Here is a 15,256-nt window from a genome sequence, read left to right as displayed (position 1 = left end):
TTTCCCTAGGTCCATGGTATAAAGGAGGATCTGAGTGGCTTGGGGACAGGCATGGAGGATATCAAGGGGGTGTGCAGACAGCTGCAGTCCCATCTGAAGAAGATCCCTGACTGTAATGAGACTCCGTTTGAGGCCGAGGCTGATGGACTGGTGGACCAGTGGCTGGATGTAGGAGCACAAAACAATACATTATATTACACTGAACTACACTACACCATACACGCACGCACGCATACACAGACACAGACACAGACACACAAAGACACTCACACACACACACGTCACAGTGACACTTCTCACATTGACACTGTGTGTCTTTGGGTGACCCAGGTGACAGAGAAGACAGACTCCTACATAGATAACCTGCGCCTGGGGCTGGAGCTGTGGGACAAGCAGCTGATGTTAGGGGGAGAGGTGGACGGCTGGGCGGGGGCCAAACTTGCCCTGTTTGCAGAGAGCCACCCCTTTCAGAACGAACAGGAGGTCCTGACCATGAGGGTAAGACACAATACAATCCTTATCACAAACCACCATCCTATATCATCATCGATTAAATACTAGTGTGTTTCAGTAATGCTTGTTTGAAGTCATTAGTCTTCTACAGCAGTCTATCTATTTTAGTTACATTGTGCTGTTTTCCTCAGGATGAGATCCATGCCCATGAGGAGAACATCGAGCGTTTCCACAAGAAGTCCATTGAGATCCAGGAGCTTCTTCAAACCCAAGAGGCCCCACTGGAGCTACAGGTAAGTTAACTAGCAGAGCTATTACCAGTCTGCAGGTAGCTCTATTTCATAGTATTTACTGTATTTACTGTAAACATGATACATGTTATTGGAAAGGGTGTCATTTAGCATTGACATCTAGAATGGCAATAACTTTCAACTCAACTGACCCACCCTCCCCAACACACACCGTGTCATGTGACCCCCCCCCACCCCCCACTCCCCCTGCCTCAGGTGATGGAGACCCAGCTGAGGAAGAAGATGGATCAAGTGGACGAGCTATTCTCCGACAGCACTGATGTCTTCCAGGAGCTGATCGCTGTAAAGAGACACCTGGCAGAGAAGATGACAGAGTGCCAGTCTGCCCTGCACACCATCCAGTCCTCTCTGGGCACGCTCAGTATGCCAGGAGACCAGGCCCAGATGCAGGTACTGTACATCCTCCTCGTACTGTACAACTTTCATTAACTAAACTCATCTGACAACTAAATGACAAAACTCACCTGTCATTGTTTATACTATGTGAAATGTATCATTCATATGAATAGTTCAGATGACTATTTTTAATGACACAAACAAACTCCTATCCAGATAAAACATATCTACCAACATAGACCATAATACAGCCTGACTGGACCCTTGTCTCTGTGTTGATATTGAACATGTTTTCTGTCATGGTGTAGGATCTGTGTGTGCAGCTACAGGCCCAGGAGGAGCAGGCAGGGTCATTGCTGAAGGAGGTGGGCCTCATGTCCAGCGTGGCCAGCCCCCAGGTGCTGCAGACCCTGTCTACAGACTGCACCAGGCTCAGAGAGACCATCTCACACACCAAGGACATGATCCACCAGAAACGGGAGGAGGGAGAGAAGGGCCTCATTAAGGTCATCAAAAGTAAGGATTTATTGTTTAATTGGTTGTTGTTTTCATTTGAACTTTGTTTAAGACAGGGGCTCTCAAACTTTTTGGGGCCGGGGACCCATTTTGTGATAGCAAATTCATCAGGGACCCCTCATAATCAGAACACAACTCGAGTGCGATAAAAATAGCCTACAAGGAGTTTTACTATGATGTCTGTGTGATGGGTGTGTCACGTTCACTTATAGACGGGACGGACCAAGGCGCAGCGTGATATGCGTACATGTTTATTAAATATTAACCACAACGACAAAATAACAAACAAAACGAAACGTGAAGTCCAAGGCAGCACAACACAACATACCTTACACGGAACAAGATCCCACAACCCACTAGTGCCAATAGGCTGCCTAAGTATGGTCCCCAATCAGAGACAACGAGCGACAGCTGCCTCTGATTGGGAACCACACCGGCCAACATAGATATAGATGATCTAGATCTAAACCTAGAAAATACAACCTAGAACATAACCACACAGAAAATACACACCCTGACTCAACAAATACGAGTCCCCAGAGTCAGGGCGTGACAGTACCCCCCCCCCCCCAAAGGTGCGGACTCCGACCGCACAACATAAACATAACAGGGTAGGGGCCGGGTGGGCATTCCGCCTCGGAGGCGGATCCGGCTCAGGGCGTGACGACCACTTACTCTCCGCCTCCCTGTTGCGCCCCTGACGTCTGGGTGTGGACTGGAACCGCTGACTGGAGCTGGACCCGACGACGGTGGAGCGAACTGCTCAGGCTCCGGACTGGAGCCGCTGACCGGATCTGGACTGGACCCCGGTGGAGCGGACTGCTCTAGCTCCGGAGTGGAGCCGCTGACCGGAGCTGGATCAGGCACCGGTGGAGCAGACTGCTCTGGCTCCGGAGTGGAGCCGCTGACCGGAGCTTGACTGGACCCCGGTGGAGTGGACTGCTCTGGCTCCGGAGTGGAGCAGCTGACCGGAGCTGGATCAGGCACCGGTGGAGCGGACTGCTCTGGCTCCGGAGTGGAGCCGCTGACCGGAGCTGGACTGGACCCCGGTGAAGCGGATTGCTCTGGCTCCGGAGTGGAGCAGCTGACCGGAGCTGGATCAGGCACCGGTGGAGCGGACTGCTCTGGCTCCGGAGTGGAGCCGCTGACCGGAGCTGGACTTGACCCCGGTGAAGCGGATTGCTCTGGCTCCGGAGTGGAGCAGCTGACCGGAGCTGGATCAGGCACCGGTGGAGCGGACTGCTCTGGCTCCGGAGTGGAGCCGCTGACCGGAGCTGGACTGGACCCCGGTGAAGCGGATTGCTCTGGCTCCGGAATGGAGCAGCTGACCGGTGCCGAACCAGGCACCGGTGGAACAGGCACGGGCCGTGCCGGACTGGACACACGCACCACTGGCTTGGTGCGAGGAGCAGGAACAGGCCGGACCGGGCTGGCGACGCGCACCACTGGCTTGGTGCGAGGGGCAGGAACAGGCCGGACCGGGCTGGCGACGCGCACCACTGCCTTGGTGCGAGGGGCAGGAACAGGCCGGACCGGGCTGGCGACGCGCACCACTGGCTTGGTGCGAGGGGCAGGAACAGGCCGGGCCGGGCTGGCGACGCGCACCACTGGCTTGGTGCGAGGGACAGGAACAGGCCGGACTGGGCTGGCGACGCGCATCACTGCCTTGGTGCGAGGGGCAGGAACAGGCCGGACCGGGCTGGCGACGCGCACCACTGGCTTGGTGCGAGGGGGCAGGAACAGGCCGGACCGGGCTGGCGACGCGCACCACTGGCTTGGTGCGAGGGACAGGAACAGGCCGGACCGGGCTGGCGACGCGCACCCCTGGGTTGGTGCGAGGAAAGGAACAGGCCGGACCGGGCTGGCGACGCGCACCACTGGCTTGGTGCGAGGGACAGGAACAGGCCGGACCGGGCTGGCGACGCGCACCCCTGGCTTGGTGCGAGGTGCAGGAACAGGGCGGGCTGGCGACGCGCACCACTGGCCTGGTGCGAGGGGAAGGAACAGGCCGGGCCGGGCTGGCGACGTGCACCACTATCTTGGTGCGAGGGGCAGGAACAGGCCGGACCGGGCTGGTGACGCGCACCACTGGCTTGGTGCGAGGGACAGGCCGGGCCGGGCTGGCGACGCGCACCACTAGCTTGGTGCGAGGGGCAGGAACAGGCCGGACCGGGCTGGCGACGCGCACCACTGGCTTGGTGCGAGAGGAAGGAACAGGCCGGACCGGGCTGGCGAAGCGCACCACTGGCTTGGTGCGAGGGGCAGGCACAGGCCGGGCCGGGCTGGCGACGCGCACCACTGGCTTGGTGCGAGGGGCAGGAACAGGCCGTACCGGGCTGGACACACGCACCACTGGCTTGGTGCGGGGAGCAGGAACGGGCCGGACCGGACTGGTGACACGCACCACTTTCTTGGTGCGAGAAGCGGGACTGGGTTCCTTTATAAACCCCCGCTCCTTCTGCTGCCTAACCAGCTCCTCTCGCCGTGCCTCTACACTTTCCTTCTCCCTTTTAGCCTCCTGTAGCACCTCCCTCTGACCGAATAACTCCTGCTCCCTCTGAACCAATAGCCCCCGTAACATGGTGGCCTCCTCTCCTAACCTGCAGATCCGCCCTTTAACGGCCTCCTGCTGCCTCGTCGTCCACACCGTGTGCCCCCAAAATTTTTTTATCTTGGGGTTGCCTCTTGGGTCTCCGTCGTCGGCACTGTTGGCGCCGTTTCTCCTCTCCTACCTGGGCATCCTCCTTCATCGCCTTCCGGTAACGGACGGCCTCCTCCGTAATTCTCCCCCAACCGAGGAGGACATCTACTAATGTAACCTCCTGTTGAATTCCCGGCGTTTGCTCCTGAACACGCTGCTTGGTCCTCGTTTGGTGGGATCTTCTGTCACGTTCGCTTATAGATGGGACGGACCAAGGCGCAGCGTGATATGCGTACATGTATATATGTATAATAAAATAATAAATATTAACCACAACGACAAAATAACAAACGAAACGTGAAGTCCAAGGCAGCACAACACAACATACCTTACACGGAACAAGATCCCACAACCCACTAGTGCCAATAGGCTGCCTAAGTATGGTCCCCAATCAGAGACAACGAGCGACAGCTGCCTCTGATTGGGAACCACACCGGCCAACATAGATCTAGACGATCTAGATCTAAACCTAGAAAACACAACATAGAACATACCACACAGAAAATACACACCCTGACTCAACAAATACGAGTCCCCAGAGTCAGGGCGTGACAGGGTGAGTTGAAGGAGTCAGGCGCAGGAGGGTAAATCACAGAATAACAGGATTTATTCCGGAAAACAGAGTTACGCAGTAATGCGTCAAAACAGTCCAGTGTGCAAAACAGGCACACTGGAACCAACAAGGCACACAGGGAAAATAACCCTGCGATACAAAATACAAGGAGCTCCACCGAGCTTCACTATCCTCAGAATAAACAATCACACACAAAGACAAGGGGGCAGAGGGAACACTTATACAGGTACTGATGAGGGGATATGAACCAGGTGTGTGTAATGAACAAGACAAAACCAATGGAATGATGAAATGAGGAGCGGCAGTGGCTAGAAGGCCGGTGACGATGAACGCTGAAGCCTGCCCGAACAAGGAGAAGTGGCAGCTTCTGTCACGATCGTTCATAGACGGGACGGACCAAGACGCAGCGTGAAATGCATCCATGTTTATTGAACTGAATAAACATACAAAAACAACGAAACGTGACGTCGGAAGGCTAACACTAACAAGCCACCCTAACCGAACACAAACAAAAACCCACAACACAGGCAGGAAAACTGGCTGCCTAAGTATGATCCCCAATCAGAGACAACGAGCGACAGCTGCCTCTGATTGGGAACCACACCCGGCCAAACAAAGAAATACAAACATAGATTATTCACACCCTGACCAAACTAGCTAGAGTTATATAGGCCAGGGCGTGACAGCTTCGGAGGGAGTCGTGACAGTACCCTCCCCTTGACGCGCAGCTCCAGCAGCGTGCTGACACCGGCCTCGGGGACGGCCAGGAGGACGTGCAGCAGGGCGAGCCGGATGGCGATGGTGGAAATCCCGCAATAGGGAGGGATCGAGGATATCCCGGAGGAGACTTGAGCAGCGTTCTACGTCTCCTCCGCGCGCCAAAACCAGTCATCCGCCGCAGGAGCTTCGGTCTGGCTCTGATGCCACGGTGCCAGAACCGGCTGATAACCTAAAACACATTGAAAGGGTGATAGGTTAGTGGAGGAGTGGCGAAAAGAGTTCTGGCCAAATTCTGCCCATGGCAAGAACACTGACCACTCCCCCGGCCGGTCCTGGCAGTAGGACCTCAGGAACCTACCCACATCCTGATTCACCCGTTCCACCTGCCCATTACTCTCGGGGTGAAAACCAGAGGTCAGGCTGACCGAGACCCCCAAACGTTCCATGAACGCCTTCCAGACCCTGGATGTAAACTGGGGACCCCGGTAAGACACTATGTCCTCTGGCACCCCGTAGTGCCGGAAGACGTGAGTAAACAGGGCCTCCGCAGTCTGCAGGGTCGTGGGGAGACCGGGCAGAGGAAGGAGGCGGCAGGCTTTTGAAAAGTGGTTCACAACGACCAGGATGGTGGTGTTACCCTGAGAGAGGAGAAGATCAGTGAGAAAGTCAATACACAGGTGGGACCATGGCCGTTGTGGAACTGGTAAGGGATGTAACTTACCCACTGGGAGGTGCCTAGGTGCCTTACTCTGGGCGCACACCGAGCAGGAGGAGACATACACCCTCACGTCCTTAGCCAAGGTAGGCCACCAGTACTTTCCAGTCAGGCAGCGCACTGTACGACCGATACCTGGGTGACCAGAGGAGGGGGACGTGTGTGCCCAATAGATCAGACGGTCACGGACAAGAGACGGCACGTACTGCAGCCCAGCTGGACACTGAGGTGGAGATGGCTTTGTGCGTACTATAGAACTTGTCTATAGAACTCTCCTCTGTGTCGTACAGTCATGACAGCGCGTCTGCCTTCACGTTCTTCGTACCCGGGATGTATGACAGAGTAAAGACAATTGATGACTCTAGCGATGCTATCTCTTTCATTGTTACCCAATGCTTAGGGTTACCTCCACTTTACTCATATCCTTCCATATCCTTGTCTGTACATAATGCCCTGAATCTTTTCTATAACACCCGGAAATCTGCCCCCTTTATTCTATGTACCCAACGCACTAGAAGACCAGTTCTTAAAGCCTTTAGCCGTATCCTTATTCTAGTCCTCCTCTGTTCCTCTGGTGATGTAGAGGCTAACCCAGGCCCTGCAGCCCTCAGTATCACTCCTACTCCCCAGGCGCTATCATTTGATGACTTCTGTAATCGCAAAAGTCTTGGTTTCTTGCACATAAATATCAGAAGTCTACTTCCTAAGTTTGAGTTATTCACTGCGTTAGCACACTCTGCCAACCCTGATGTTCTAGCAGTGTCTGAATCCTGGCTCAGGAAGGCCACCAAAAATTCTGAAATTTCCATCCCCAACTATAACATTTTCCGTCTAGATAGAACTGCCAAAGGGGGTGGAGTTGCAATCTACTGTAGAGATAGCCTGCAGAGCTCTATCATACTATCCAGGTCTGTGCCCAAACAGTTTGAGCTTTTACTTCTAAAAATCCACCTTTCCAGAAATAAGTCTCTCACTGTTGCCGCTTGCTACAGACCCCCTCAGCCCCCAGCTGTGCCCTGGACACCATATGTGAATTGATTGCCCCCCATTTATCCTCAGAGTTTGTACTTAAGCATATCCTAAATTGGGATATGCTTAATACCCCAGCCATCCTACAATCCAAGCTAGATGCCCTCAACCTCACGCAAATTATCAACGAACCTACCAGGTACAACCCTAAATCCGTAAACATGGGTACCCTCATAGATATCATCCTGACTAACATACCCTCTAAATACACCTCAGCTGTCTTCAACCAGGATCTCAGCGATCACTGCCTTATTGCCTGCGTCCGTAACGGGTCCGCGGTCAAAGCGACCACCCCTCATCACTGTCAAACGCTCCCTAAAACACTTTAGCGAGGAGGCCTTCCTAATTGACCTGGCCCAGGTATCCTGGATGGATATAGATCTCATTCCGTAAGTAGAGGATGCCTGGTTGTTCCTTAAAAGTAATTTCCTCTCAATCTTAAATAAACATGCCCCATTCAAAAATACAGAACTAAGAACCGATATAGCCCCTGGTTCTCCTCAGACTTGACTGCCCTTGACCAGCACAAAAACATCCTGTGGCGTACAGCATTAGCATCAAATAGCCCCCGCGATATGCAACTTTTCAGGGAAGTTAGGAACCAATATACACAAGCAGTCAGGAAAGCAAAGGCTAACTTTTTCAAACAGAAATTTGCATCCTGTAGCACTAACTCCAAAAAGTTTTGGGACACTGTAAAGTCCATGGAGAATAAGAGCACTTCCTCCCAGCTGCCCACTGCACTGAGGCTAGGAAACACTATCACCACTGATAAATCTACAATAATCGAGAATTTCAACAAGCATTTTGCTACAGCTGGCCATGCTTTCCATCTGGCTACCACTAACCCGGCCACCAACTCTGCACCCTCTGCTGCAACTTGCCCATGCCCCCCGCTTCTCCTTCACACAAATTCAGACAGCTGATGTTTTGAAAGCGCTGCAAAATCTGGACCCCTACAAATCAGCTGGGCTAGACAATCTGGACCCTTTCTTTCTAAAACTAGCCGCGAAATTGTTGCTACCCCTATTACTAGTCTGTTCAACCTCTCTTTCATAACGTCTGAGATCCCCAGAGATTGGAAAGCTGCCGCGGTCATCCCCCTCTTCAAAGGGGGTGACACTCTAGATCCAAATTGCTACAGACCTATATCCATCCTGCCCTGCCTTTCGAAAGTATTCGAAAGCCAAGTTAACAAACAGATAATCGACCATTTCGAATACCACCGTACCTTCTCCGCTATGCAATCCGGTTTCGAGCTGGTCACGGGTGCACTTCAGCCACGCTCAAGGTCCTAAACGATATTATAACCGCGATTGATAATAGACAGTACTGTGCAGCCGTCTTCATCGACCTGGCCAAGGCTTTCGACTCTGTCAACCACCGCATTCTTATTGGCAGACTAAATAGCCTTGGTTTCTCAAATGACTGCCTCGCCTGGTTCACCAACTACTTCTCAGATAGAGTTCAGTGTGTCAAATCGGAGGGCCTGTTGTCTGGACCTATGGCAGTCTCTATGGGGGTGCCACAGGGTTCAATTCTTGGGCCGACACTTTTCTCCGTGTATATCAATGATGTCGCTCTTGCTGCTGGTGACTCTCAGATCCACCTCTACGCAGACGACACCATTTTGTATACATCTGGCCCTTCATTGGACACTGTGTTAACAAACCTCCAAACGAGCTTCAATGCCATACAACAATCCTTCAGTAGCCTCCAACTGCTCTTAAACACTAGTAAAACTAAATGCATGCTTTTCAATCGAACGCTGCTGGCACCCGCCCACCCGACTAGAATCACCACTCTCGACGGGTCTGACCTAGAGTATGTGGACAACTACAAATACCTAGGTGTCTGGTTAGACTGTAAACTCAACTTCCAGACTCACATAAAGAATCTCCAATCCAAAGTTAAATCTAGAATCGGCTTCCTATTTCGCAACAAAGCCTCCTTCACTCATGCTGCCAAACATCAAATCAAATCAAATCAAATCAAATTTTATTGGTCACATGCGCCGAATACAACAGGTGCAGACATTACAGTGAAATGCTTACTTACAGCCCTTAACCAACAGTGCATTTATTTTAAACAAAAAAAAAGTAATAATAAAACAACAACAAAAAAGTGTTGAGAAAAAAAGAGCAGAAGTAAAATAAAGTGACAGTAGGGAGGCTATATATACAGTAAAATAAAGTGACAGTAGGGAGGCTATATATACAGGGGGGTACCGTTGCATAGTCAATGTGCGGGGGCACCGGCTAGTTGAGGTAGTTGAGGTAATATGTACATGTGGGTAGAGTTAAAGTGACTATGCATAAATACTTAACAGAGTAGCAGCAGCGTAAAAAGGATGGGGTGGGGGGGCAGTGCAAATAGTCTGGGTAGCCATGATTAGCTGTTCAGGAGTCTTATGGCTTGGGGGTAGAAGCTGTTGAGAAGTCTTTTGGACCTAGACTTGGCACTCCGGTACCGCTTGCCGTGCGGTAGCAGAGAGAACAGTCTATGACTAGGGTGGCTGGAGTCTTTGACAATTTTGAGGGCCTTCCTCTGACACCGCCTGGTATAGAGGTCCTGGATGGCAGGGAGCTTTGCCCCAGTGATGTACTGGGCCGTACGCACTACCCTCTGTAGTGCCTTGCGGTCAGAGGCCAAGCAGTTGCCATACCAGGCGGTGATGCAACCAGTCAGGATGCTCTCGATGGTGCAGCTGTAGAATTTCTTGAGGATCTGAGGACCCATGCCAAATCTTTTTAGTCTCCTGAGGGGGAATAGGCTTTGTCGTGCCCTCTTCACGACTGTCTTGGTGTGTTTGGACCATGATAGTTCGTTGGTGATGTGGACACCAAGGAACTTGAAGCTCTCAACCTGTTCCACTACAGCCCCGTCGATGAGAATGGGGCGTGCTCAGTCCTCTTTTTTTTTCCTGTAGTCCACAATCATCTCCTTTGTCTTGGTCACGTTGAGGGAGAGGTTGTTGTCCTGGCACCACACGGCCAGATCTCTGACCTCCTCCCCTATAGGCTGTCTCATCGTTGTCTGTGATCAGGCCTACCACTGTTGTGTCGTCGGCAAACTTAATGATGGTGTTGGAGTCGTGCCTGGCCATGCAGTCATGGGTGAACAGAGAGTACAGGAGGGGACTGAGCACGCACCCCTGAGGGGCCCCCGTGTTGAGGATCAGTGTGGCAGATGTGTTGTTACCTACCCTTACCACCTGGGGGCGGCCCGTCAGGAAGTCCAGGATCCAGTTGCAGAGGGAGGTGTTTAGTCCCAGGATCCTTAGCTTAGTGATGAGCTTAGAGGGCACTATGGTGTTGAATGCTGAGCTGTAGTCAATGAATAGCATTCTCACGTAGGTGTTCCCCTTGTCCAGGTGGGAAAGGGCAGTGTGGAGTGCGATAGAGATTGCATCATCTGTGGATCTGTTGGGGCGGTATGCAAATTGGAGTGGGTCTAGGGTTTCTGGGATTATGCTGTTGATGTGAGCCATGACCAGTCTTTCAAAGCACTTCATGGCTACAGACGTCAGTGCTACGGGTCGGTAGTCATTTAGGCAGGTTATCTTAGAGTTCTTGGGCACGGGGACTATGGTGGTCTGCTTGAAACATGTTGGTATTACAGACTCAGTTAGGGACATGTTGAAAATGTCAGTGAAGACACTTGCCAGTTGGTCAGCACATGCTCGGAGTACACGTCCTGGTAATCCGTCTGGCCCTGCGGCCTTGTGAATGTTGACCTGCTTAAAAGTCTTACTCACATCGGCTACGGAGAGCGTGATCACATAGTCGTCCGGAACAGCTGGTGCTCTCATGCATGCTTCAGTGTTGCTTGCCTCAAAGCGAGCATAGAAGTGGTTTAGTTCATCTGGTAGGCTTGTGTCACTGGGCAGCTCGCGGCTGTGCTTCCCTTTGTAGTCTGTAATAGTTTTCAAGCCCTGCCACATCCGACGAGCGTCAGAGCCAGTGTAGTATGATTCAATCTTAGACCTGTATTGACTCTTTGCCTGTTTGATGGTTCGTCGGAGGTCATAGCGGGATTTCTTATAAGCGTCCGGGTTAGAGTCCCGTTCCTTGAAAGCGGCAGCTCTACCCTTTAGCTCAGTGCGGATGTTTCCTGTAATCCATGGCTTCTGGTTGGGGTATGTACGTACGGTCACTGTGGGGACGACATCATCGATGCACTTATTGATGAAGCCAGTGACTGATGTGGTGTACTCCTCAATGCTGTCTGAAGAATCCCGGAACATGTTCCAGTCTGTGCTAGCAAAACAGTCCTGTAGCTTAGCATCTGCGTCATCTGACCACTTTTTTATTAACCGAATCACTGGTGCTTCCTGCTTCAGTTTTTGCTTATAAGCAGGAATCAGGAGGGATAGAGTTATGGTCAGATTTGCCAAATGGAGGGCGAGGGAGAGCTTTGTATGCGTCTCTGTGTGTGGAGTAAAGGTGGTCTAGAGTTTTTTCCCCTCTGGTTGCACATTTAACATGCTGGTAGAAATTAGGTAGAACGGATTTAAGTTTCCCTGCATTAAAGTCCCCGGCTACTAGGAGCGCTGCATCTGGATGAGCGTTTTCCTGTTGATTAATGGCCTTGTACAACTCATTCAGTGCAATCTTAATGCCAGCATTGGTTTGTGGTGGTAAATAGACAGCTATGAAAAATATAGATGAAAACTCTCTTGGTAAATAGTGTGGTCTACAGCTTATCATAAGATACTCTACCTCAGGCGAGCAAAACCTCGAGACTTCCTTAGTATTTGATTTTGTGCACCAGCTGTTGTTTACAAATATACACAGACCGCCGCCCCTTGTCTTACCAGAGTCAGACGTTCTGTCCTGCCGATGTAGCGTATAGCCTGCTAGCTGAATGTTGTCATTGTTGTCGTTCAGCCACGACTCCGTGAAACATAAGATATTACAGTTTTTAATGTCCCGTTGGTAGGATAACCGTAATCTTAAATCGTCAATTTTATTCTCAAAAGATTGAACGTTGGCTAATAGGATTGATGGGAGAGGCAGTTTACTCGCTCGCCGTCGGATCCTTACAAGGCACCCGGATCTGCGTCCACGATATCTCCGTCTCTTCCTCACGCGAATGACGGGGATCTGGGCCTTGTTGGGTGTCTGTAGAATATCCTTCGCGAACGCCTCATTGAAGAAAAAGTCTTCGTCCAATGCGAGGTGAGTAATCGCTGTCCTGATATCCAGAAGCTCTCTTTGGTTATAAGAGACGATGGCAGAAACATTATGTACAAAATAAATTACAAATAACGCGGAAAAACACACATAATAGTACAATTGGTTAGAGGGCTGTAAAACGGCAGCCATCTTCTTCCGGCGCTGTTTTTTCCCTCGTAAAACTGACTATCCTACCGATCCTTGACTTCGGCGATGTCATTTACAAAATAGCCTCCAACACTCTACTCAGCAAATTGGATGTAGTCTATCACAGTGCCATCCGTTTTGTCTCCAAAGCCCCATACACTACCCACCACTGTGACCTGTACGCTCTTGTTGGCTGGTCCTCACTACATGTTCGTCGTCAAACCCACTGGCTCCAGGCCATCTATAAATCACTGCTAGGCAAATCCCCGCCTTATCTTAGCTCATTGGTCACCATAGCAGCACCCACCCATAGTCTGCGCTCCAGCAGGTATATCTCACTGGTCATTCCCAAAGCCAACACCTCCTTTGGCCGCCATTCCTTCCAGTTCTCTGCTGCCAATGACTGGAACGAATTGCAAAAATCTCTGAAGCTGGAGACTCTTATCTCCCTCAATAACTTTAAGCATCAGTTGTCAGAGCACCTTACCGATCACTGCACCTGTACACAGCCCATCTGAAATTAGCCCACCCAACTACCTCATCCCTATATTGTTATTTATTTTGCTCTTTTGCACCCCCAGTATCTCTATTTGCACATAATCTCTTGCACATCTAGCATTCCAGTGTTAATACTATTGTAATTATTCTGCACTATAGCCTATTTACTGCCTTACCTCCATAACTTGCTACATTTGCACACACTGTATATATATTTTCTGTTGTATTTCTGACTTTATGTTTTTTACCCCATATGTAACTCTGTGTTGTTGTTTTTTATTGCACTACTATGCTTTATCTTGGCCAGGTCGCAGTTGTAAATGAGAACCTGTTCTCAACTGGCTTACCTGGTTAAATAAAGGTGAAATAAAAAAATAAAAAAAATAAATAAACTCAAACCGGATGAAGAATAGGGCCCACCTGGCCTGGCGAGGGTTCAGCCTCCTCGCTGCCCAGGAAGTACTCCAGGTTACGGTGTTCCGTCCAGACGAGGAAAGGGTGTTTCGCCCCTTCGAGACAGTGCCTCCACACGGTCAGAGCTCGGACATCAGCCAACAGCTCCCGATCACCAACGTCGTAGTTCTGCTCCGCCGGACTGAGCTTCTTGGAGAAGAAGGCACAGGGGCGGAGCTTGGGTAGCGTGCACGAGCGTTGAGATAGGACAGCGCCTATCCCTACCTCGGATGCATCCACCTCCACTACGAAAGGTAGTGATGGATCAGGATGGGCCAATACCGGGGCTGAGGTGAACAGAACCCTCAGGTTGCTGAAGGCACTGTCAGCCTCAGCAGACCAGCAGAGCCGGGACGGCCCACCCTTCAACAGAGATGTGATGGGAGCTGCGACCTTGCCAAAGCCCCGGATAAACCTCCGATAGTAGTTGGCAAAGCCAATAAAGCGCTGGACCTCCTTAACCGTGGTTGGAGTCGGCCAATTACACATTACACACGGCTGAAATGCGATCTCCCTCCATTTCCACACCTGAGGTGGTAATGCGGTATCCGAGGAAGGAGGCGGACTGTTGGAAAACAGACACTTTTCTGCCTTGGCATAAAGGTCATGTTCCAACAGTCGGGCCAGCACTTTGCGAACCAGGGACACATGCTCGGCGCGCGTAGCGGAATACACCAGAATGAAATCGATGTAGACCACTACACCGCGACCAAGCATGTCCCGAAACACCTTGTTCACAAAGGACTGGAACACTGATGGAGCATTCATCAAACAGTACGGCATCACCAGGTATTCGTAATGCCCCATGGTTGTGCTGAATGCTGTCTTCCACTCATCCCCCTCTCAGACACGCACCAAGTTGTACACACTCCGGAGATCTAATTTTGTGAAGAAGCGCCCCCCATGCATTGACTCAATCACAGATGGAATGAGGGGTAGAGGATAACTATAACATATTGTCCCCTTGTTCAGTGCTTGGTAATCAATGCAAGGGTGCATACTTCAGTCTCTCTTCTTCACAAAAAAGAAACTTGAGGAGGCGGGCGAAATGGAGGGACTCATGAACCCTTGACAAAGGGACTCGTAGACGTATGTCTCCATCGCCTCCGTTTCAGCCTGTGACAGGGGATACACATGACTCCTGGGAGGCACAGCGTCTACCCGGAGGTTTATCGCGCAATCCCCCGCCCGATGAGGTGGTAACTTGGTCGCCTGCGTTTTGGGAAACGCGTGCGCAAAATCGAGGTATTCAGGGGGAATGTACACGGTGGAGGTAGTGTCTGGACTTTCCACCGTGGTTGCATCAACAGAAACACCTAGACACCTACCCTGACACTCTCGCGACCACCCCGTGAGAACCCTCTGCGGCCATGAAAAGGTGGGGTTGTGTAGTGCTAACCAGGGAAGACCTAACACAACAGGGAAATCAGGAGACTCAATAATAAAAAAGGTGACTTTCTCTCTATGGGTCTCGTGTTTAACCATAGTGACTGGTGCTGTAACTTCCCTAACGAACCCGGACCCTAGTGGTCGACTGTCAAGTGCTCTGATGGGGAGTGGAATGGATAGGGGAACCAATGTAATGCCTAGACTATGTGCAAATGACCATAAAGTTCCCAGCTGCGC

General features: G+C 51.3%; 1 protein-coding gene across 1 annotated transcript in view; it reads left to right on the top strand.

Moving 5' to 3' along the window:
- syne2b (spectrin repeat containing, nuclear envelope 2b) overlaps nt 1-15,256 on the top strand; it is a 152,433-nt gene that overhangs the window by 38,442 nt on the left and 98,735 nt on the right. Inside the window, 5 exon segments of the mRNA XM_045207412.1 lie at nt 10-168; nt 331-498; nt 645-746; nt 960-1,154; nt 1,409-1,616. Coding sequence (XP_045063347.1) covers nt 10-168; nt 331-498; nt 645-746; nt 960-1,154; nt 1,409-1,616 — 832 coding nt within the window.

This window comes from Coregonus clupeaformis, chromosome 25 (assembly GCF_020615455.1).
Source record: "Coregonus clupeaformis isolate EN_2021a chromosome 25, ASM2061545v1, whole genome shotgun sequence".
Classification (NCBI taxonomy): domain Eukaryota; kingdom Metazoa; phylum Chordata; class Actinopteri; order Salmoniformes; family Salmonidae; genus Coregonus; species Coregonus clupeaformis.
The sequence above is the reverse complement of the archived record's forward strand: the minus strand, read 5'-3'. Positions and strand labels throughout refer to the sequence as shown.